Source organism: Panthera leo, chromosome B1, assembly GCF_018350215.1.
Source record: "Panthera leo isolate Ple1 chromosome B1, P.leo_Ple1_pat1.1, whole genome shotgun sequence".
NCBI lineage: Eukaryota > Metazoa > Chordata > Mammalia > Carnivora > Felidae > Panthera > Panthera leo.
In genome coordinates, this window is record NC_056682.1 from 39,954,037 (window position 1) to 39,977,416 (window position 23,380).

At 35.7% G+C, this 23,380-nt stretch overlaps 1 protein-coding gene across 7 annotated transcripts in view; it reads right to left on the reverse strand.

Annotated features, from left to right (window-relative positions):
• HOOK3 (hook microtubule tethering protein 3) overlaps nucleotides 1–23,380 on the reverse strand; it is a 113,303-nt gene that overhangs the window by 43,307 nt on the left and 46,616 nt on the right. For all 7 annotated transcript variants that reach the window (XM_042934710.1, XM_042934708.1, XM_042934706.1 and 4 more), the window contains 6 exons: nucleotides 21,865–21,948; nucleotides 14,333–14,496; nucleotides 8,142–8,282; nucleotides 6,374–6,575; nucleotides 1,959–2,069; nucleotides 1,146–1,233 (listed from right to left, as the gene is read on the reverse strand). In XM_042934710.1, coding sequence (XP_042790644.1) covers nucleotides 1,146–1,233; nucleotides 1,959–2,069; nucleotides 6,374–6,575; nucleotides 8,142–8,282; nucleotides 14,333–14,496; nucleotides 21,865–21,948 — 790 coding nt within the window. The remainder of the gene's footprint in view (nucleotides 1–1,145; nucleotides 1,234–1,958; nucleotides 2,070–6,373; nucleotides 6,576–8,141; nucleotides 8,283–14,332; nucleotides 14,497–21,864; nucleotides 21,949–23,380) is intronic.

Genomic DNA, 23,380 nt, shown 5'->3' on the forward strand with positions numbered 1-23,380 from the left:
CAATGTTATGTCAATTATACCTTAATTTAAAAAAGGAAAAAAAAAGAGAAAGATATATAACTGTCTTTAGCTGGACCTGGTTAATTTGGAACAGAGGAAAAAAAACTTTAGGCAATCTGAACTGGTGTTTGACAAGCTTTCACCATTAAGGAAAGATGGTGGTGATCAGAACAAAGTTAAATGGCTGTGAGGTGGGCTGTGTAAGCTGGAAAATGAGGCCAGAAGAGAGCTGATCAACAGAAATAGAAATCACAGAGGGGGGGGGGGCACCTGAGTGGCTCAGTCAGTTAAGCGTCCGACTTTGGCTCAGGTCATGATCTCACGGTTCGTGAGTTTGAGCCCCGCATTGGGTTCTGGGCTGACAGCTCAGAGCCTGGAGCCCGCTTCAGATTGTGTCTCCCTCTGTCTGCTTGCACTCTGTCTCTCGCATTGTCTCAAAAATAAATAAACATTAAAAAAAATTTTTTTTAGGAACAACAGAGAGGGGGTTAAAGGTGAAATGCGGTAGGCAGAAGGAATGAGGAGGAGAAAAAGGAGGTTGTAGTCAGAGGAGAGGAAGAATTCCAGTTTTGGGTAACTGAAAAGCCAAGGGCAGGTTACTGGAACAGGGGTGAACAAACTGTGAAGCTGTACAAGTCACCGTTCAGGCTCCACATCTGCCAGCATGATGACAAAAGTGGAAGGGACTAACTTCGAGCTAAGTGCTGCTCCTTCCCTGTGAGAAGAGCAGAGTTCTACTTTGTACAGAAGTCCTGTAATGCATTGATATCCACCTCACATCTCAGGCGAAAAAAAAAACCACTGACTGACTTTTAAAAGAGGTCATAAGAAACTTCCCAGAATAAAATTTTCCAGGTTTATTATTAACACAGATGATTTAACAAATGTTTATGCTTTTGATCTAATAAAATTCAAATATTTACATATAATTAAAATACAAAATAGGCCAAGTAAATCTGGTCTTATTAACTACAGCCTATTTGCCACAAAATCTGGGTAACAGTTTATAATTTATATCAACTTCATGCCTCTTCACCAGTTTTTCATTTTCATCCACTGGTGCAAGCATCTTAAAATGAATCAAAAATTTCTACTCATACTGTAAAAAATAAATGATCTTGCTTGAGCTACTGAAATGTTTTTACCTTGAGTTGTGAGCTGTCCTTCTTGCGCCTGTACACAACGAAGCTCTTCAATGGTTTCCTTCAGAGAATCCCTTTCTGTTCTTAACCTCTGGAGGGACATCAAAAATAAGGAAAGTTAGCTTTACATTTTATGAATTTATTCATCAGTGGTCTTTGCCTTACCTAAGAGAGTGATGAACAGTAGGGAACATGGACATGTTTCATGTTTTGATCTTCCATAGAAAGATCATAAAAGGACAAAATTACAACAAATTTAATATTTAACAATATTAAATATCTACTATGTGCAAGGCAATATGTTATACACAGTTAAACATAAGAAACAAAACTGTTTACTCCAGTACATTATATAAAGTACATTATATAACATTCTTTTCATTAGACATAAAAAGATCAAAGAGCTAAGACTAAAAATTCATCTACCATGACAAAGTAAAAATATTTTTAAAAGATTCAAGATATGATGAACAACAACAAAAAGAATTGTGTCCTCTCAATTATACAGAAAACAGAAACGCTATTCAAATTTATAGAAAGTCATGAGCAGAACAATGTATGAGAAACAAAAGTGGTAGAAAACATAAAAGTATACAAAAGAAATTAGAGTGGAAGTAAAAACATTCTTTTAATCTTTTATTTTAGATTTATTTCTGAAACACAAATGTAAATCGTCTATAATTTAAAAACAAATAGGATCTCTAATTTTTAAATTTATAAATAGAAGGAATTATTATAGTCCAAATATGAATTAAATGTCATTGTCTTAATTTTAGCAATGTTCAAAACCAAAGTGCCTAATACATATATACTCACATCTTTTTCTTTTTGAAGACTGTCAACTTTTTCTTTTAGCCGCTTATATTCAAAATCTAATTTATCTGCTTTCTTCGATTCTTCAGATAATCTATTTTGTAGTTCTACTACCTGATACAGAAAGGTACCATTAATTTTTAAAATTTGAAACGTTGGAAATTATCACTATTTTCTTCCACAGAGCTATGAAAACTCCCCCCTCCAGCAACAAATATCAAAAAGAAAAAAAAAAGTGTACAATATAGCAGCCTAACCCAACAGAGAGAACAAGTAACAAAAATCTGCTCAGACATTATGGGTTCTAAAATCTGATTATCCAAAGTAGCAATGTACAAAATTACAAAGAATGTACAGTACAGACTTTCATTTCCTGTACTACACATAACAGAGGGGTCTGAAACTCAGCACAAAGCAAAAGAAATGCTAGGGAACAAAAAACCTGATTGCACAGCTGTGCTTACAAGAAAGTAAGAGAAAGCTTCAGGGCCTGAAATGAGTAGGAAGTCTGTATGGAAGCTACAGGTTCCACGAGGCACCAACTGCTAATACCAGGAAACTAGAGCTTTGAATGTAAAGGAAGACCAGTTGTTTAACCATCTTGGGCTCTAAAAGGTGCTGAGTCAGTAAACAGGTAGGTTAGGAAAAAAATCCATTAGCTGGAAAAAATCAGTAAGGAAGCTTGCCTGTCATAAAGTGAGTGCTCTGGGTTTAAACAGTATAACTTGAAAGTTTGTAACTATGGCCTACTAACATGTAGATTTGTGTTTCCATTTTTACCACAGGCTTTATCCAGCAAATCCTAACCCAGGCAATTAATTTAAAGTTGTCCTGGTTGGTAGTGCTGTGACAAATCTGGCATATATGAAACATTGTTTGGAAGAATACAACATCAACCAAAACCTCCTAGTATTCCTGAAGATAAAGAGGAGCCAAATGAAAGAGCAAAGGCCATAAAGAAGCCACCACGAACACCATTATCATTAACAACACTAACAACAAACTAGTAGAATAAGACCTGAAAGGATTTCAGATTGGAATTATTAGTTATAAAATAGTAGGTTTAATACTTAAAGTAAATAAAGATGGAAATCTAAATTAAGAAAGGAAGATGATCAGGCAGGTTTGAAAGAACACTCAAAGAGAACTTTTGGAAAGAAAAATATTATCATTGAAAAACAAAGTATATTAAGCTCCAGATCAGAAATAGGTGGAGAGAATTAGTGTATTACAGAATTTCACTGCAGTATTTCTAGTTGTAGATTCCTTATTTATTTAGTTTGTAATTCACTGTAAATACTACCTCTGATGTCCTTCATTAGTTCTAAAACAATGTTCACCCATCCTTTTCCTCAAATAACATCTTCTTATATTTCTTGCTGTTCTCTTTTCTGGAACTCTAATTGGATCATCTGATTTTAATTTAACATCTTTTAATGTCACGTATAGTTTCTTTGGGCTACATTTATTTTGGGTAGTTTCTTAGTCCGCATTCAAGTTAACTAATTCTTTCAACTTTAGTGTATGTTGAAAATTGAGTAATAAAATGTTGGGAAGAAATATACCCAGGGGGCGCCTGGGTGGCTCAGACGGTTGAGTGTCTGACTTCGGTTCAGGTCATGATCTCACAGTTTGTGAGTTCAAGCCCCACATTGGGCTCTGTGCTGGCAGCTCAGAGCCCGGAGCATGCTTCAGATTCTGTGTCTCCCTCTCTCTCTGCCCCTCCCCTGCTCACGCTGTCTCTCAAAAAATAAGCATTAAAAAATAAATTTAAAAAATAAAGAGAAATATACCCAGCAAAAAACTTGCCAGTATTCACGGTGCACAGAGCTGTTCTACTAAATCTTCTCCAACTCATTTTAAGCTAGTATAGTTTTGATGCCAAAATCAGATAAGGAAAGTATGAGATAGAAACCTTCAAGTGAATCAGAGGCAAAATATTCTAAATAAAATGAACAAAGCAAATCTAATAATGTGAAACCAATAAATCTGCAGTGACTAAATGAGTTTTGATTCAGGAATGCAAGGATAGCTTAAGCAGAGACAATCCATTGATATAATTCATCAACATTAATAGAAAGGAAGAGCAGAATAGGAGTATCTCAATAGTGCAGGAAAAGGAGCTGATTAAGTTTAATATCCATTTAAAATAGACACCCTGAACAATATATGCTAATACATTGGCAAAACATTTAAAGCATTCTGTACAAAATCAACAAGAAATGGTTGCCTAATATGATTACTTCTATTCTGAGTTGTATTACAGGTCAAACATGCTGATTGAGAAGGAAAAAAATGGTATGGAATAGAAAAAGAGAAACAAAACTATTTTATTTGTATTTTATATGACTTCTGACAAGAGATACTGCAGACATTACTAGAAGTAATATGAGAATCTGGCATGGTTGTAAAATGACATAAACATCGATTTCAATTGCATAAATAAACAACAAACTGAAAATGGTATCCTTTGTTTTGCTAATTGCAGTTATAAAATCTGAACAAGGTACCTAAGAGTAAATGTAATATGTGCATGACATTTAGAAGAAAATTACAAAACTGAAAGACACTGAAGATCTAAATAAATGGAAAGATATATTGATCAAATAGGAACATTCATTGTCATAAAGATGTCAATTCTCCCCAAATTAACCAACAAGAGTCAATGCAATTATAATTCCCAAAAGTTTTGGGTATTTAGCTAAGGAAAAGTTCTAAGAGACAGTTTTGAAAAAGAACAAGGTGTATTATCAAATATTAAATTACTAAAAATTTATAAATAATAAGACAGTGGGGTATTGTGTCAGAATAGACATATAAACCAATGAAACAGAAGAGAGCACCCAGAAACAAACTCACATTTAAGATGGAAACTTTAGGTATGTGATAAGATGGACTTGCAGGTCATTGTGGAAGAAACGGACTACTAAATAAATGCTACTACGTTGACTGGTTGCCTACACAGACAATGAGGTATTCAAATGGATCCTTAACCTAGCATCCTACACAAATATTAATTCTGTGTGATTTGAAGAACTAATTGTGCACAAAACTAACTTTAAATCTTTGTTAAGAAAAGAGAGGTTAGTCTTACATCTTTATGTAGGAAATTATTTAAGACAAAAGACAAAATATTTAAGACAATATCATAAAAAGATATTTAAAGTTAATCAATCTCAAAAAAGGTAAAGAGAAAGGTCACAGAATGGTAGGAAATAAAAATAGCAAGTGTAATTGACAAAAGATTAATAGCAAGACCATATAAAGAACTTTCAGAAATCAGCAAGAAATAACACAATTTTAAAAATGAATAGAAGATTAAAAATGGGCAATTCACAAAAGAAATGTAATCAGTAAATATATTTGTAATTAGGGTAATGCAAAGTATAATCATGAGGCAACACGATTTCATATTCAACCAACTGGCAAAATTTCAAGTGTGACAATACTATGTGTTGGTGATGATGTGGAACAACAGGGATTCATACAAACTTCTGGTTAGTAATACAATCATTTTGAAGAGCAATTTAGCAGTATCTCATTAAATGAAGATACTCTAGGAAGAAATTCCTTATAGCTGTAAAACTTTCACACATGTATAGAAGAGGACATGTTCAATACTATTCATTGTGATATTTCTTGTAATTAAAAGAAATGTTGAAACATCCTATGTTGTCCTTCAATAGGAAAATGGATAAGCTGTGGTTTCGTGACTCAACAGGATACTGTATAGCAGTACATATGAAACGAATAAAGCTATACCTGTCAACATAAACAAATTTCACAAATATACTGAGCAAAGTAAATCACAGAAGAGTCTTTTTACTATATCATTTAGAGTTCATATATAGAGTTTATAGAGAAACATGTCAAAAATGTTACACATTATATATACACATATATACATATATACACACACACACACACACACACACACATATATATATATATATATACACACACACATACATACATACATACATACGTATACACATACATGAGTAAATATATATGCACCAAAAGAATAAAGAGATGCACGGGAAAGAAAACTACAAAACAGCATAGTGGTTACTATAATGAAGAGGGGAAGAGTATGTTTTATTTTTTTAAGCATAGATACTTATTCTTTTACTTTTGTGTATTTCTTAAGTATTACATAATAACTTAAAAATAAAAAACAATAAAAAGATTTGCTATAGAGACTAGTTGGTAACCTCTGGATAAGAACTAAGTTTTAATGTTAGCTATACTGGGAATTAAAATTAAGAACTTAGTAAGAAAAAAAGAACGAAGTTTCCATAGGTAAAAAACAGAATACTGTGAAAACAAAAGTCAGTGGATTTTTGGTAAGCCACAGTATTATAATGGAAAGCTTGCTTGAAAACATCATTAAGAAACTTTGTTACTATTCTTTTTACCTGTCTCTTATATGTCTCAAGTTGACTTCGAGCTGCATTGGCTTTTCTTAACTCTTCCTCTAGACTGACAGTGTTCTGCATATACATAGTATTCTTTTCTTCTAAGAGTTTAACCTGACGCCTCAAATCACCAAGATCTTCTAGCTTCTTTTTATATGATTCCACTTGGCCTTCTAGTTTAGACACTTTATCAGAAGAATGTCTAGAATGAGATGGGAAATCAGAAATCAGAAACACATCGAGTTGTAAAGCTGTTTTAATAGTGCTAAACCAAGAGGGACTGCCAGAAAAGAACACATTCAAATGAAGTTATAAGACCAAAGGTGACTCTAGATTAATGTTTTGTTCAGGCTAAAAAATATGACCAAAATTACAGCAAAACTTGTAATGGAGAATGTCATATAATTTCAGGAAAGCAAGTGGTGGTGGTGGGGTGTGTGTAGGAGGGTAGCCAGCACAGTGACATGTAGCAAAGAAGCAAAATAAATTGTGCAGTGTCCAAATGATTTGGCAATTAGAATGACATTAGTGACCAAAGGAACAGCCATTTCCGTGCAGCAGTGGGAGTAGGAGAGGGCACATTTTAAGGAGTTAAGGAGAGAATGTAAATTTTACCTTGTGTAATCTAAATTTGTTCTGGAGGGAAGGAGAGAGGAGTAAGTCTTTTTTCTAAGATGAGAGACCTAAACATATAAATATATGCTAAAGTGGGAGATCCAAATGCAAAGAGAAATGATAACAGATGGAACACAGTCCTTGTGTAAGCAAGAAGTATTGAGACCCAGAGCTCTGAAGAAGGAATCAGCACTGGACATGAGAAAGAATGACAAGTCTACATTCTAAAAGCAAAAATGAAAAGATAGGTGGGAATGCAGGGCAGTTAGAGGTGCAGGAAGTACAGGACATGGAGAGTCCCCACAGCTCATGGTTTTTCCTTGATGCAGTAGGAGACAATGTCATCTACTGAGACTAAAGCATTGAGAGGTGGGGGGGGGGGGGGGGGGGGGGTGTGGGTGTCCAGGTGAAAAGAGTTATGGAAATAGGTGCTAGCTATGAGAGAAATGGGAGACAGAGCTATCTATCATGAGCAGCAGAATGGTGGACCACAGGTAAGAGCCCAAGGAAGAGTAAAGATCATGGCTTTGTAGTAGGACAAAACTGTATCACTATGTGATTTTCTCTATTCATTCTCAGTATTCAAAGAGCAAAAGTGTAAATGGCTGGAATGATCCGACAGAAGATAGATTATACAAGTGGAATGGTGGCAAATTGAGGTGGCAGAGAGTGAAGGCACTTAGTGAGAGAACAGTCGAGGTGCAGGTAAACTGGTCCAGCAAGGAAATGATGCCTCGTGGGGTGTGACAGTATCCGAGAAAGAGGAAGACTGAGTGAGCAGAGGACTTGAAATTAAAGAAAAGGAGTCATAATAAGAAAAGCTCCAGAGCTACACAAGTATTTAGTGATGGTCGGAGACTAGTTTCTATTTAACAAACATTTATACAGCACTTACTTACTTGACAGATGCTGTTCCAACGGTTTAGAAATAAAAACTTACTTAGTTCTGCATCTAAATCTGAGGTGGGAGGTGTATTATCTCCATTTTACAGATGAGAAAATGGTTACACGAGAGGTTAAATAAATGACAGCACTGGAATCTGAACCCAGTTAAATACCCTGCTATGCTCAGAGATCCTAGAGTTTATGAGTGGCAGAGCTGTTCTGGGTGATGACAGGCCTGAGAGGTCACAAAGATGGGAAAACTGTTTACCTAAGAACATCTATTTCATCTTTTAGAGACTGAGCGTCATCTGCCAAAGTGGTTAGTTCATCATTCTGTTGCCGGAGTTCAGAGATTTCCTTTTCTAACTCTTCACAGCGTATACGATAATCATCTTTGGCTGCTTCTAGTCTGTAATCAAAACAAAATAGACCAAGAAAGTACTATTTATTGTCTAATAATTCTCCTTAGAACAGCAAAAGGAAATAAAAAACATGAGAATACACTCTTGAACCTGTCTCCTACTTCTGTGACCATAAGCTCTATCTTCAAGTTTTATCCTGAAATGGATTCCACTGGTCCAAGGCTTATGGAAACATAACAACTGATTATCACCCCTCTGTTCAGAAAGTTAGACATCATGTAATATTTTTCCAAATACAGAACATAAAATTTATTTAAAGTTTTATTTGTGACCATGAAATTAACAGATGTTCCTTGTTGAAAATTTATAAAATACAGAAAAGCAAGCAAGAAAAAAATATGTATTAATCTAAGTAGATAATACTGTTAATTAACATTTTTGAGTATATCCTCTAGTCTGGTTGCTATTCATAGGTTTTTTCCCCTCTAAATATGGATAATACCGTTCATACCTCTTATTTTATTTCGCTTTAACATAAATCTTTACTTTTGATTTACAGGATTGTCTCTAATGTCACAAATATTTATTGTTGATTATTTATTTTTTTTATTTGAGAGAGAGAGAATGAGAGTGAGTGAGCATACGAGTGGCAGAGAGGGGCAGAAGAAGGCAGTCTGACGTGGGGTTTGATCCCCTGAACACTGAGAATCAGGACCTGAGCTGAAATCCAAGAGTGGGATGCTCAACTGACTGAGCCACCAGGTGCCCCCGACTTTTAAAAAATTTTTTTGAGAGAAAGAGGGAGCCTGAGTGGGGAAGGAGTGGAGACAGGGAGAGAGAGAGAATCTTAAGCAGGCTCCATGCCCAGCAAGGAGTCTGACCAACCACGAGATCATGACCGGCACAGAAATCAGGAGTCGGACTCTTAACCAACTGAGCCACCTAGGCGCCCCCTCAGGTGTTCCTTTGTTTACTTTCAATTTTATTTATAGAAGTATTTCAATTTAACAGAAATTCCTAATTTCTGTGTAATTCTATTGATGCATTTTCTACCTTATAGTTTTCACTTTTGGTGTATGATTATAAAGCTTTTTTCTTTTATATAAAACATAAAAATATTACAAATATTTTAAAATATATTTAAATATAAATAAATTTAATAAATAAATTTTAATAATTTAATGAATAAATTTTACTATAATTAAATACAAATTTAAATAAATTTAAATACACACATATATAATACAATATTATAAAAATATTTTATATTTCTTGTCAGTATTTAACAGGGTTTCTTTTTTTTTTTTTTTGAATTTTTTTTTTTTAATGTTTATTCATTTTTGAGAGACAGAGAGAGACAGAGCATGAGTGGGGGAGGGGCAGAGAGAGAGACACACACAGAATCCGAAGCAGGCTCCAGGCTCTGAGCTGTCAGCACAAAGCCCGAAGCGGGGCTTGAACTCACAGACTGCGAGATCATGACCTGAGCTGAAGTCGGATGCTCAACCGACTGAGCCACCCAGGTGTCCCCAGGGTTTCATTTTTAACACTAAAATTCTCAATTTCCCCTGGAATTAACTTTAGTATATGATGTAATGTAGGAATCTAACTTTTCCTGCCAAAATATTTACCTACTATCCCAAAACCATTTAACAGATAATTTAATCTTTACCTATTGATTAGAAAATGCCACCTTTGTCATATTAGAAATTTATGTATACACTTGGGTCAGTTTTCTGGATCTGCATTTGTGTTACTGGTTTGTCTACTTTGCTGCACCAATACCAAAATTAGTACAGGTGTGTAACGTTTCAACAATGGACACGGCAAGCACTCCCTCATTATACTTTGAGTGTAAACGTTCTGGGAATCTCCTGCTCAATACTTCTGGCTGAACACAAAATGTGAATTGGAATCAAGTTCAAATTATATAATAATTTAAGAGAAAATGGCATTCTTACAATGCGCCGTTAAAAACGTGTAAAAAAAACCAAAGTAAACAAACAGATGTTATCGTTCTCCATATACTGAAATACTTTTTATGTACGACTAAGAAGTTTTTGTTGTACAAGTCCCTCATATTCCTTTTAAATTTTATTATTCCTTGGGTACTTATAAACTTACAAAAGCAAGTTTTTCCTGATGATCCTACCTAGTTATTACTAGAACATCTTATAACCTATACAAATGTCTTATAGTTACTCTCTTCCCATTAAGTGTTTACCGGTTCTGAGAACTTTAGGTTGATTCACTTCACATTTTCTAGGTGGACCAACCTATTATCCATAAATAATGATCATTTACTTTTTGTCATTCCAAAATTTTATCTTATTTTTATTTCATTTTCTAGAAAAGTAATAACTAAATTGTATCTGTGTGTTAGGCAATATTCTCAGTACTTTTCACATGTTAACTCATTTAATACAAAAATTCTAGAAAGTAGGTAATTTTTAGACCATCTTACAGTGAATGCAATGGAGGCATGCCCAAAGTTACACAGCTACTAAGTGGCAAAGCCAGGATTTTTGGAATGTCTAGAAAAAAACTCAAATACTAGATTAATACAAATTATCATCTTGTTCTCTACTGAGAATTTCACACACCAACCTTATTTTATACTATTCCTTCTCCTTTAACTTATGGATTGAAAGAGCTAAAATAAGAAATTTAATAGTTATTGTAATAGACTTAATAACAGGTTAACGATCCTGGCATAAAGTTTATTGTAATAAAGTACCAATTGAAGTTGCTCTTGTTTTATTTAGGATTATTTAAAAAATACTCATATATCAGATGTTAGTATTTTTAAAAATTATTTTTGTTGGGTTTGATGTAAGGGAAGGAAAAGTGAAAGTAAATTCTTATGCTCCAGATGTTATCATTGTCTAGAAAATTGGATTTAACCGCCCCCCCACCATTTACTTTTAAATATTTGAAATCTACAGACAATTTGAAAGACTAGTTCATGGATACCTGCACACCCTTTGCTAGATTCATCTACTTATTGTTAACATTTTGCCTCATATGCTTTCTGTCACTTTATGGGTAAACACATACATAAAATACACACGTACATTTTTTTTTGAGAACTATCATAAAGGAAGCTGCAGAGGTCATGACCCTTCACCCCTAAATACTACAGCAGTAAGGATAGTCTTATTCATCATCGCAATACCATTATTATATCTAAGACAATTAATATTAATTTATCTAATATGCAGTCCATATTTATCCAACTGTAGTAAAAATGTTCCCTGTTTCCACTTTGATCCAGGATCCAAAGAAAAATTTTCACATTATCTTTAGTTGTATTATCCCTTTTGTATTTCCTTCCTTTTGTTTTTTATAATATTGACTTTTTTGATGGGTGGCTGGGTGGCTCAGTCAGTTAAAGTGTCGGACTTCAGCTCAGATCATAATCTCGCAGTTTGTGGGTTTGAGCCCCAGGTCGGGCTCTGTGCTGACAGCTCAGAGCCTGGAGCCTCCTTCAGATTCTGCGTCTCCCTCTCTCTCTCTGCCCCTCCCCCACTTGCAATCTGTCTCTCTCTTAAAAATAAACATTTAAAAAATATAAAAAAATAAAAAGAAAAAATAAACTCCTATTTTTTTGACTTTTTTGAGTAGTCTTACCCATCTTTAAGGATATTCCTTATTCTGATTATTTCTTCATGATTACATTCAGGTTAAATATTTGGCAAAAATACTATACAAGTGACACTGTGTACCCTGTGGGTGGTGCTGCTTAGTTTGATGATTTAATTAAATGGTAACTGCCAGATCCCTCCATTAAAAAAATATATTGTCCCTTTTGTAATTAAAAATAATCCATGAGGGGCGCCTGGGTGGCTCAGTCAGTTAAGTATCTGACTTCAGCCCAGGTCATGATCTCACAGCTCATGAGTTCAAGCCCTGCATCAGGCTCTGTGCTGACCGCCTGGAGCCTGCTTTTGATTCACTCTCTCCCCTCCTCTACTCATGCGCGCGCTCTCTCTCTCTCTCTCTCTCTCTCTCTCTCTCTCTCTCAAAAATAAATAAAAACATTAAAAAAAATTAAAAGCACAATACCACTATCACATATATTAAAATTAATAATTTCTTCAAAAAAAATCTATGAGAGTTGAAACTTAAAAGCTCGTATCAATGCTCAAAAAAGAAAAAATATGAAAGGTACAAGGTTATAATACAGATAACCCAGAAGAATTATATTTGACTATAAGGAATAATAAATACTAAGAGGTATAAATATGTAGTACTGATAAGTACTTGAATTGTTTAAGCGCTTCAAAATAATAATTGCAATATGTACTACAACATGTATTCTGGAACAAATAAAAGACTCAGACACTATTTCCTTCATAATGAATACACAAGACAATTCTAAATACCACTTCCCCAAACCATACTTTAAAAACTAGCCACAATTTAGGGGCACCTGGGTGGCTCAGTTGGTTAGGCATCCAACTCTTGCTTTCAGCTCAGGTCATGGTCTCACAGTTCAGGAGTTAGAGCCCTGCGTTGGGCTCCATGTACTGACAGTGCAGAGCCTGCATGGAATTCATTCTCATTCTCATATTCTCTCTCTCTCTCTCTCTCTCTCCCGCCCGTCCACCCCTCAACCCCCCTTCAAAACAAAACAAAGCAGAAAAAAAACTAGCCATAATTTAGAAACAAAAGGGTACAGTCATACTTAGATTTTACTATCTACCAATTCTGTCTTAGAGGGTCAAGATTAAGATGAAGGGTTCTCAAACTTTTTGGTCTCAGGACCTCTTCACACTCTTAAAATTACTGACATTTCAAAGAACTTTTGTTTACATAGGTTTTATCTATGGATATTTACTTATCATATTTAAAACTTAAAACAGAAATACCTAAATATATTGAAAAGGACAGTAATAAAACTATTATATCAATATAGACAACACATCATTTATGAAAAATAACTGTATATCCTAAAACACAAAAATAGGGAGAAGAGTGGTGATGTTTTACATTTTTGTGATTCAAATAATCCAGTCTCACAGGAAACAGCTGGGCTGTCATAGCTATTTCTATATTCACCTGTTGTGACACCTTTTTGGCTGAAATGTATGAAGGAAATCCACCCTTGCACAGACATGTAGGTAGAAAAGGGATGGGCTGGAAGCCTCTCTGAAAGGGTCTCTGCAAACCTGCAGGGGCCCACAGACCATATCTTGAATTGCTCATGTAGACCACAGGGGATGAACTATTTCTAAGGTTTCAGAAAAGACTTAAATATAGTTTTTTATTTTTTCCTGTTAAAGCAAAATATATGTCTTACTGCTAAATCCTTCAATTGTGTGGTTCTGTTTTATCTGGCAGGATGCCAAATTTTTCCTTTTCTCCTTTTCCCTTTCACCATCCAATTGCCAAAGGGTGATTCTCCCTTCCTCTTAGCCTTTTCCTCTCCCAGAAGATGTGTTTAGAAAACAGTCCCTCTAAATTAGCTTGCCCTTTAAATAAGCCTATCTCTATAAATCATGGACCTGGCCTTTTTATTGTGTCCCTTTAAACCAAGTACCTGCAAAGGGCACCAATCTCTTTATGTTAGTGCCACTATGTTTTCAGGGTATCTGGTCCTTTAAGGCAACTCACTTGACTTTAAAATCTTTTCCCTGCAGTTTGTGGTTTAATCTCTTTTTTGTCTTAAAACTGATTTCAGATTTTGAGTGAGTTTAATCTTTCTGATGATCTCTCCAACTTAACCTTACCCTCAGGCCCTGTATTTTTCTGTCTTCCTCTAATTTTTTGTTAATCTGCCTTTTACTTGCCTGAAAGCACCTAGCAGGATGGGGTGGGACAGGTGTATGGGATGTGTGGTTCTTGTTTGCTTTTCTCACAAGAAAAGCTGAGGCATACTGTCTTTCAGGTAATATTGAGCGTGTGGTTTTGATAGACTTTTTCCTAGGTATGAAGTTACCTTTGTGTCACGTGGGAAGATTTGGGGAAGTTGTTTATTTTACATCCTCCTGTGGTTTGCAGCCACCTAGTGTTATAGTCCTAACACTATATTCTTAACTTTAAAAGACAATTACCAAATGTTTTAACGGATAGACTTTAGTGAGGGGTCTTTTACCTGAATGTTTCTTCTTGGAGTTGTTCTAATTGAGTTTGGAGCTGCAGATGCCTTCTTCCTGCAGGACTGTTCGGATCTTCTATAGAATCAGATTGATTAAGTCTTTCCATTAATACCTGATTCTCTGCCAAAAGACTACTTTTCTCCTCTTGCAATGCTGCAACCTGTTAGAATATAGGAAGACAGCAATTATTTCTTCCAATTACACTGGCATCAGCACAATCACTTGTGAATTACCATTATGAATTAAAGCCTGTTTTGATCAACCTCCACTGCAAACATTTACACTACCTTTGAATACTGCACAGGCAGAGCAATATATAAGAGTAAGCAGGAATTCATTCTTTACATCTGAAAAGATAGTCCACCAAGTAAGATATGTAAATGGCAACTAAGCACACAAAAAGATACTCATGATTAATCATTAAGGAAATGTAAATTACAACCACAATGTTCTACCAATACACTCCTAGAAAGGCTAAAATAAAAAATACTGGCTATACCAAGTGTTGGCAGAGATGTAGAATAAATGGAAGTCTCATACGCTTTTGGTGACAATGTAAAATGTTTCAAGCACTTTGGAAAACAGATTTGCGTTTTCAAAAAAAATTAAACATGCAACTACTACATGACCTAGGCAGTATTTACTTACTCAAGAGAAATTAAAGCACATGGCCACACAGATTTATAAAGAATGTTAACAGCTGTTTTATTTGTAATAGAGAAAAACTAGAAACAACACAAATGTTCATCAACAGGTTAATTGGTAAATTCTAGTATGTGGATATAAGACAATACTATTTGGCAATGAAAAAGAATTAACTATGGATACCATCAACACAAACGAATCACAAAATAATGAAAAAAATCAGACAAAAAAGTATACAATGTATGATTCCTTTTATATACAATTCAAGAAGATACAAACAAACCTATAGTGACAAAGCAGAGCTGGGGACTGGAGGGGGAATACAGAGTCATGAGAAAACGTTTGAGGGTGATGGGTTCATTATATCAATTGCGGTAATGTTTTCACACATCAATACATGTCAACAGTTTTGAATGTACACTTCAAATATGAGCAGTTTATTATACGTTCATTTTATCTCAATAAAGCTGTAATAACAAAAGTTAACTGCCATTTCTAATTCTCGCTCCCCATCCTCCACTTTCTCTTGAACTCATTCTAGCTGGGCTATTGGCCCTACCATTCTACAAAACTGCTCATCAGATCACTACTGACACCTCCGTGTCACTGCGATCAATCAATGTTTGAAGCAACTGACCACATACTCCTCCTTGAAGCATTTCCTTCACTTGGCTACCAGGACCCCTTACTCTCCTGGTTTCTATACCAGCCTACCAGGCTTCCCTGTCTCCTTAGTCAATTCCTCTTTATTTCCCTGCCATTAGACTACCCTACAGCTTTTCTTCTTTACATACAGTGATGGCTTCCAGTTTCATGGCTATAAACGTCCTTGATTCAGTGATAACTTGCACATTTCTATTTCTAGCCTGCATGCCTAAACTGGACATCATTTACACTTGGATGTCTAACAGGCATCTCAAATTTAAATTGTCCAAGTGGAGCTCTTAATCACTTCTCACTCTCATTCCCTCCAGTCTTTCCTATTTCAGTGAAAAGGAACTCTGTCCTTCCAGTTGCTCAGTCATAATCCTTAACATCTTTCCTTCATACTTACATCCAATTTGTCAGAAAATATCATTGGCTATACCTTCAAACATATTTTGACCACTTCTTAACAAGCCCTAAATTCCAATCTAAGCTAACATAATTTTTTTTTGCCTGGATTTGTGCAGTGGTTTCTTAATTAGTCTTCTAAATTTGGCCCTTGCCTCCCTTTAGTCTATTGTCCATACACCGGTCACAATAATCCATTTAAACAAAGTCAGCTCACATGACTACTTTGCTCAAAATCCTCCAACGACTTCCCATTTATTCAAAGTCAAAATCTTTACAAAGGCATCTAAGGCCTCTTCAGACTGATATCCACTTCACACACTCTCTTCAGAAGGCACTCAGTAACATTTGTTGAATAAATGAATGAAGCTAAAATGCCAGCTCTATAATTTGTCAGGTTTCTATAAATGCATGAGTCTTGTCTCAGAAGAGAGCAGTGGCTCTATTCCATGTCACTGGACTATTTCATCCATTTCTGCACCTTCCTCCTTTTTTTTTTTTAAATGATGTATGCCTGTGTATTTGGCAAAAGTCCTTTTCACACACACGGAAAACGGAGACTACAGGCATACCTTGTTTTGCTGTACTCCTCAGTACTGCCATTTTTACACATTGAAGGTTTGTGGCAATCCGGTCTAAAGTCTATCGGCACCATTTTTCCAACAGCACTGCTCACTTCATGTCTCTGTCACATTTTGATAATTCTTATAATATTTCAAACTTCTTCATTATTATTGTATTTGTTACGGTGATCTTCGATGTTGCTATTGGAATTGCTTTGGGGTGCCACCAAACACACCCATATAAAATGGTTAATTTAGTTGGTAACTGTTGAGTGTGGTCTGAGTGCTCCACTGACCAGCTGTTCCTCCCCCACTAGTCTATCTCACTCCTCAGGCCTCCCTATACTCAGAGACACAAAAATACTGAAATTATTAGGCCTACTATACCCTGTAAGTGTTCAAGTGAAAGGCTGCACATCTCTCATTTTAAATCAAAAGGCAGAAATGATTAAGCTTAGTGAGAAAGGCACGTTGAAAACTGAGATAGGCTGAAAGCCAGGCTTCTTGTATTAAACAGTGTAGCCAAATTGTGAATGCAAAGGAAAAATTCTTGAAAGAAATTAAAGGTTTAAAGCTACTCCAGTGAACACACAAATGATAAGACAGTGAAACAACAGCCTTATTGTTGATATGGAGAAAGTTTTAGTGGTCTGGAGGGATCAGCCACAATATTCCCTTAGGGCAAAGCCTAATCCGGAGCAAGGCCCTAACTCTCTTCAACTCTATGAGGGCTGAGAGAGGTGAGGAAGCTGCGGAAGAAAAGTCTGAAGCCAACAGAGGTTGGTACATGAAGTAAAAGGGAAAAACTACCTCCATAACAAAAATTGCAAGATGAAGTAGCAAGAGCTGATATAGAAGCGACAGACACCAAATTATCCAGGAAATTAAGGAGTTGAGATAATTCATGAAGGTGGCTACACTAAACAGATTTTCAATGTAGATGAGAAATTCTCTTCTACTGGAAGAAGAGGCTATCTAGGACTTTCACAGCTAGACAGGAGAAGTCAATGCCTGACTTCAAAGCTTCAACAGACAGATCGACTCTCTTATTAAACATTGATGCACCTGGTGAGTTTAAGTTAAAGCCAATGTTCATTTACCATTCTGAAAATCCTAAGGCCCTTAAGAATTAATGCTTAATCTGCCCTGCCTGTCCTCTACCCATGGAACCAGAGTCCCGATGACAGCACATCCGCTTACAACATGGTTTACTAAATATTTTAAGTCTACTGTTGAGACCTACTGCTCAGAAAAAAAGATGACTTCAAAAATATTACTGCTCACTGACAATGCCCCTGGTGACCCAAGAGCTCTGATGGAGAAGTACAATGAGATTAATGTTCAAACCTGCTAACACGATATCCACTCTGTAGACTATGGATCAAGGAATAATTTAGACTCTCAAGTCTTATTATTTAACCAACACATTTGGGGGGCACCTGGGTGGCTCAGTTGGTTATGCATCCAACTTGTGATTTGAGCTCAGGTAATGATCTTGCGGTTCGTGAATTCGAGTCCTGAGTTGGGCTCTGCACTGACAGCATGGAGCCTGCCTGGGATTTTTCTCTTACTCCCTCCTCTCTCTGCCCCTCTCCCACTTGTGCTTGTGCCTCTCTCAAAATAAATAAATAAACATTAAAAAAAAAAAAAAGAAGAAGCACATTTGGTAAAACTGTAGCTGCCACAGATTATAATACTTTTTCTAATGGACCCGGGTACAATGAATTGAAAACCTTTGGAAAGGATTCACCATTCCAGATGGCAATAGGAACATTCATGATTCATGGGAAGAGGTTTAAAAAAAAAAAAAAAAAAATCAACATTAACAGAAGTTTGGAGGAAGCTGATCCCAAGCCTCATGGATGATTTTGGAGTTCAAGACTTCAGTGGAAAAAGTAACTGCAGATGTGGTGGAAATAGCAAGAGAACTAGAATTAGAAATGAAGCTTGGGGGCACATGGGTGGCTCAGTGGGTTGAGCATCTGGCTCTTAATTTTGGCTCCGGGCATGATCCAGGTCATGGGATGGAGCCTGCGTCCAGCTCCTCACTGAGCATGCAGCCTGCTTAGATTTTAAGATTCTCTCTCTCTGCCCCTCTCCCCCACTTGCACGCTATTTCTCTAAAATTAAAAAAAAAAAAAAATTCTCTTTCTCTTTCCCTCTGCCCCTCTCCCTGGCACGTGCGCTCTCTCTAAAAAAAAAACAAAAACCAAACCAACCAACCAACCAAACCAACCAAAAAAGAAATGGAGCCTGAAAATGAGACTGAACTGCTGCAATCTCAGATAAAACTTTAATAAATGAGTAGTTGCTCCATAGGGACAAGCAAAGAAAGTGACTTGGGGTGGAAAAGTGACTTGGGGTGAAGATGCTGTGAAGGTTGTTGAAATGGCAACAAAGGATTTAAAGTATCACATAAACAGTTGAGAAAGCAGCAGTAGTGTTTGAAAAGACTGACTCCAATTTTGAAAGAAGTTATACTGTGGCTAAAGTTATCAAACAGCATAACATGCTACAGAGAGATCATCTGTGAAAGGAAGAGTCAATTGATAGAGCAAATTTCATTTTAACAAACTGCCACAGCCACACCAGCCTTCAGCAACCACCATCCTGATCAGTCTATCAGCAGCCATAAATGCTGAGGCAAAACACTCCACCAGCAAAAGAAATTATGATACGCTAAAAGCTAAGATGATGGTTAGCAATTTTTAGCGATAAAGTCTTCCTAAAGTGTATACATTTGTAAAAAAAAAAAAAAGAAAGAAAGAGAATATACATTTGTTTTTATTTAAAAAAATTTTTTTAATGTTTATTTTTTGAGAGAGAGAGAGCGAGCGAGCAGGGGAGGGGCAGAGAGAGAAGGAGACACAGAATCTAAAGTAGGCTCCAGGCTCTGAGCTGTCAGCACAGAGCCCAATGTGGGGCTCGAATTTACAGACCGCAAGATCATGACCTCAGCCGAAGTCGGACGCTTAACCGACTAAGCCACCCAGGTGCCTCTACATTTTTAGACATAATGCTATTGCATATTTAACAGACTACGATAAAGGATAAACATAACTTTTATACGCACTAGGAAGCCAGATAATTCATTTGACTTGCTTTACTGGGATACCAGCATTATTGCAGCAGTATGGAACAATAACTCCTAAGTATGCTTGTAATAAAAAATGATACTTAAACATGATTTAAGAAAAAAATCAGACAAAAAAGGGGTTTATCATAAAAAAGCTATAGTTTCCCGCAGAGTGCTTCTGCTTCTAACAGACAACTAATTTTAACTATTCCTAATTTTCCTGTCTTGGGTTGTTATTTTACATCTCTAAATGTTTTACACTTCTATTTCTTGATTTATCAACATCAGACATTATCTAGTGACTTTCTCCTCTGACAGGTTAAATTACAGCAACTTGTGCCATCCTTCCTTTCCACAAACAGCTATATCACTATTCTTGTTTCCTTCATTGGTCACCTCTGCAATCTTAACTACTTACTAACTCCTTCCACTCAATCCCCCACCCATTTATGCACTCACTCATCTGCCTACTATATGGACCACGGACTACAGGACCATGGAAAGCCTTTCCGGGAGGCCTAATTTAGTACTTCACACATTTAAGTGCCCAATACATATTTTATGCCAAATTAATCATGTGATTTTGAGCTGAGACTGGATGACTAGAAGGAGCCAGCCATGTAATAGCTGCTGTGCCACAGAAGTGGTTCTTGACTTCTTGGTAAGACAAGAACATTAGTGTTCCTCATGGCTCCTATCCTAATTTACTTCTCAACTGCTATCACCTGCACCTCTACTTTCACAATAACATTTCTCTCTAGGACAATTCTAAATGTTGAAACTGGTTTATATTATTACATTAGAAATCAGAGTATCAAGTGTATTACTACTATTTTCTGCAGAACTAAGTGTGTCATAGGACAACCCCTTCTATTCTCATAACCTGTCTGCAACCCTGCCATTCACTTTGCAGTATGTCTATACCAAGTTTGGTAAACTCTTCTGTAAAGAATCAAGCAGTGAATATTTTAGGCTTTGAGAGCCATAGGTCTCTGTGGCATGAACTCTGTCCTTACAGCATGAAAGCAGTCATAGACAAGATGTGAAAAAGCAAGGCTGTGCTACAATAAAACTTTACTTACAAAAACAGATGACAAGGTGTAGTTTACCAATCCCAGTGTATAACTTTAATGTTATTGTGACCAGATAATATTATTTACCTTCTAACCCAACAAGTGTGTTATGATTATACTTCCTCCTATGTGCATCCAAAGCAATGACCAACACCTACGCCTTTCAAAGTAAAGTGCTTCTATTATAAAATATTATGAACTAAGTATATTCATAACCCAGCTTTAACAAGCATCAAAACATGGTCAGTTATGTCTTATTTGTACCTCTCTCCATGCCCCCAACCTCCTTAATTTTGAGGTAAATCCCAAATATTTTTTTTCTTATTTTTTTTTTTCTTTAATTTTATTTTTTTATTTTTTAAAATTTACATCCAAATTAGTTAGCATATAGTGCAACAATGATTTCAGGAGTAGATTCCTTAATGCCCCTTACCCATTTAGCCCATCCCCCCTCCCACAACCCCTCAGTTTGTTCTCCATATTTATGAGTCTCTTTTGTTTTGTCCCCCCCCGTTTTTATATTATTTTTGTTTCCCTTCCCTTATGTTCATCTGTTTTGTCTCTTAAAGTCCTCATATGAGTGAAGTCATATGATTTTTGTCTTTCTCTAATTTCACTTTACTTTCTGTCTTTTTATTGGTGCCTTCTTGAAATCTACCTACCCTATTAATTTTTTTTTTTTTAAAGATTTTTAAGTAATCTTTGTACCCAACATGGGACTCAAACTCACAACCCTGAAATCAAGAGTCACATGCTCTACAAGAAGCTGGCCTGCATGTAAATTAGAGTATTTATACTTTGGACACTGGAAAACACTACAATCAGGGCTTTTAAAATCTCCACTCCTCCCTAAAGCTAGCACTGATATCCTTCCTTTCTTTTCTTGGGTCCTTATGCCATTTTCATTCAGTTATTATCAATCTAATAGGGTTGCAAGAAGGAAACAAAGCTAACATATTTGATTAGTCTATTTTTAATCAAAAACCTGTTTTCCCTTTTTTTCTCTTTAATTAGGGTTGTGTTACAGCCAAACTATACTACATGGTAGTACACAGTATATCTGGTGTTACTTATAATGGTGCATTTCAAATAGGTAGTACACAGAACGGATCTCTTACCTGCATATCCAGTTCATGGCACCTTTGAGCGATTTCTTCCTTTGCTGACAGAGCTTCATTCAGTTCCTCCGTAGTTTTCTTCAACTAGTTACAAACAAAGAGATACAATAAACATTTCAATATGAAGTAGCAACAGTTAATAATTACATAGGTACAATAAAGAATTAAAACATTTCCGTCCCATTTCTTTCTGAGGGGCAGGGAGAAATGGAGAATCCTTCTGGAGAGTCAAAAGAAGGCATTTCTAACTGAGTATCTTCTAGTCCTAAGTCTTGTTTTTTCAGATTCTCTGAATCTGGTACTTTCCTTTTATCAAGTTTTCTTACATTTGCCTATCTGGGCTACATGATTCTTGGTAATGTTGATTCTGTAATAAGTGAGAAATTTTACCTTGATAAAATATGCATGTGCTAGAGGATAGGGGTTTCCATAGTTGAAATATATAGCCGATGTATTTCAACCCAAGTTCTTCAGTCATATTAAACCTTTATGTTAGTTTGCATAACAGTTTTTAAATTATTATTCTGATTCTCAACACAAACCAAACACTTCTAAGTTGTGTCCCATTATTATATAAACTCTAAGTTAGCAAAGCATGAAAAAATTAATTAATTAAAATTAATTACTTAATTAAAAAAAAGAAAAATTGGCTAAAAAATTATAGTGGCTTTTCCTTTCACATGACCAAACTTCTGTGTAATATAGATACAAAAAAATTCATAAAGGTAACAAACTTTAGGGGTGCCTGGGTGGCTCAGTCCGTTAAAAGTCAGACTCTTGATTTAGGCTCAGGCCATGATCTCTGGTTCCAGCCTCCCCCCCACCCCCCCCCAAGGGATTTTCTCTTTTTCCTTCTCACTCTGCCCCTCCCCTGCTCACATGCTCACACATGCGTTCTTTCTCTCTCTCTCTCTCTCAAAATAAATAAACTTAAAAAAAAGTAACACCTTTAAAACCTAACATCACAAAGTAAGGGAAGCAAATTACAACTTGGGTTAAAATCATATGTCCAAAGACTTTCCTACAAAACATTTAGAAACCATGGGGAAGAAATGAGAGAGGGTAATGTGAAGATATCTGTTCACCCTTTGGGACACATGTCCCAGGATAGTTGGAACATAGAAACTGACAATGTAACTAAGAGTATTCTATTGAAAAGTAGTAATTAAAATTACAAAATAACTTTTGGTTAAAACCACAAGAATACACCACAGAGTTCCTTTAAAAATATAGTACATTCCTTAATGCATTTAAGTATCTGTTGACCGTTCGTCACAAAGATAAAGGGTAAACGGTCTTTCTCACAAAGATAAAGGAAGAATAATGTGAAATAAAAGGTATTTTGTATTATAAATAAATCATAAGATTAAATGCATGCCATTTTTCAGGAAATGCTGTGTGTTAAATGTAGCATGAAGAAAGATATCACTAATGGAAAAAGAAAAATCATGACTAGGAAATACGAATTACAATGACTTTAAGTTAATTTAAAGTGGGTTATGCAATATTTTAATTA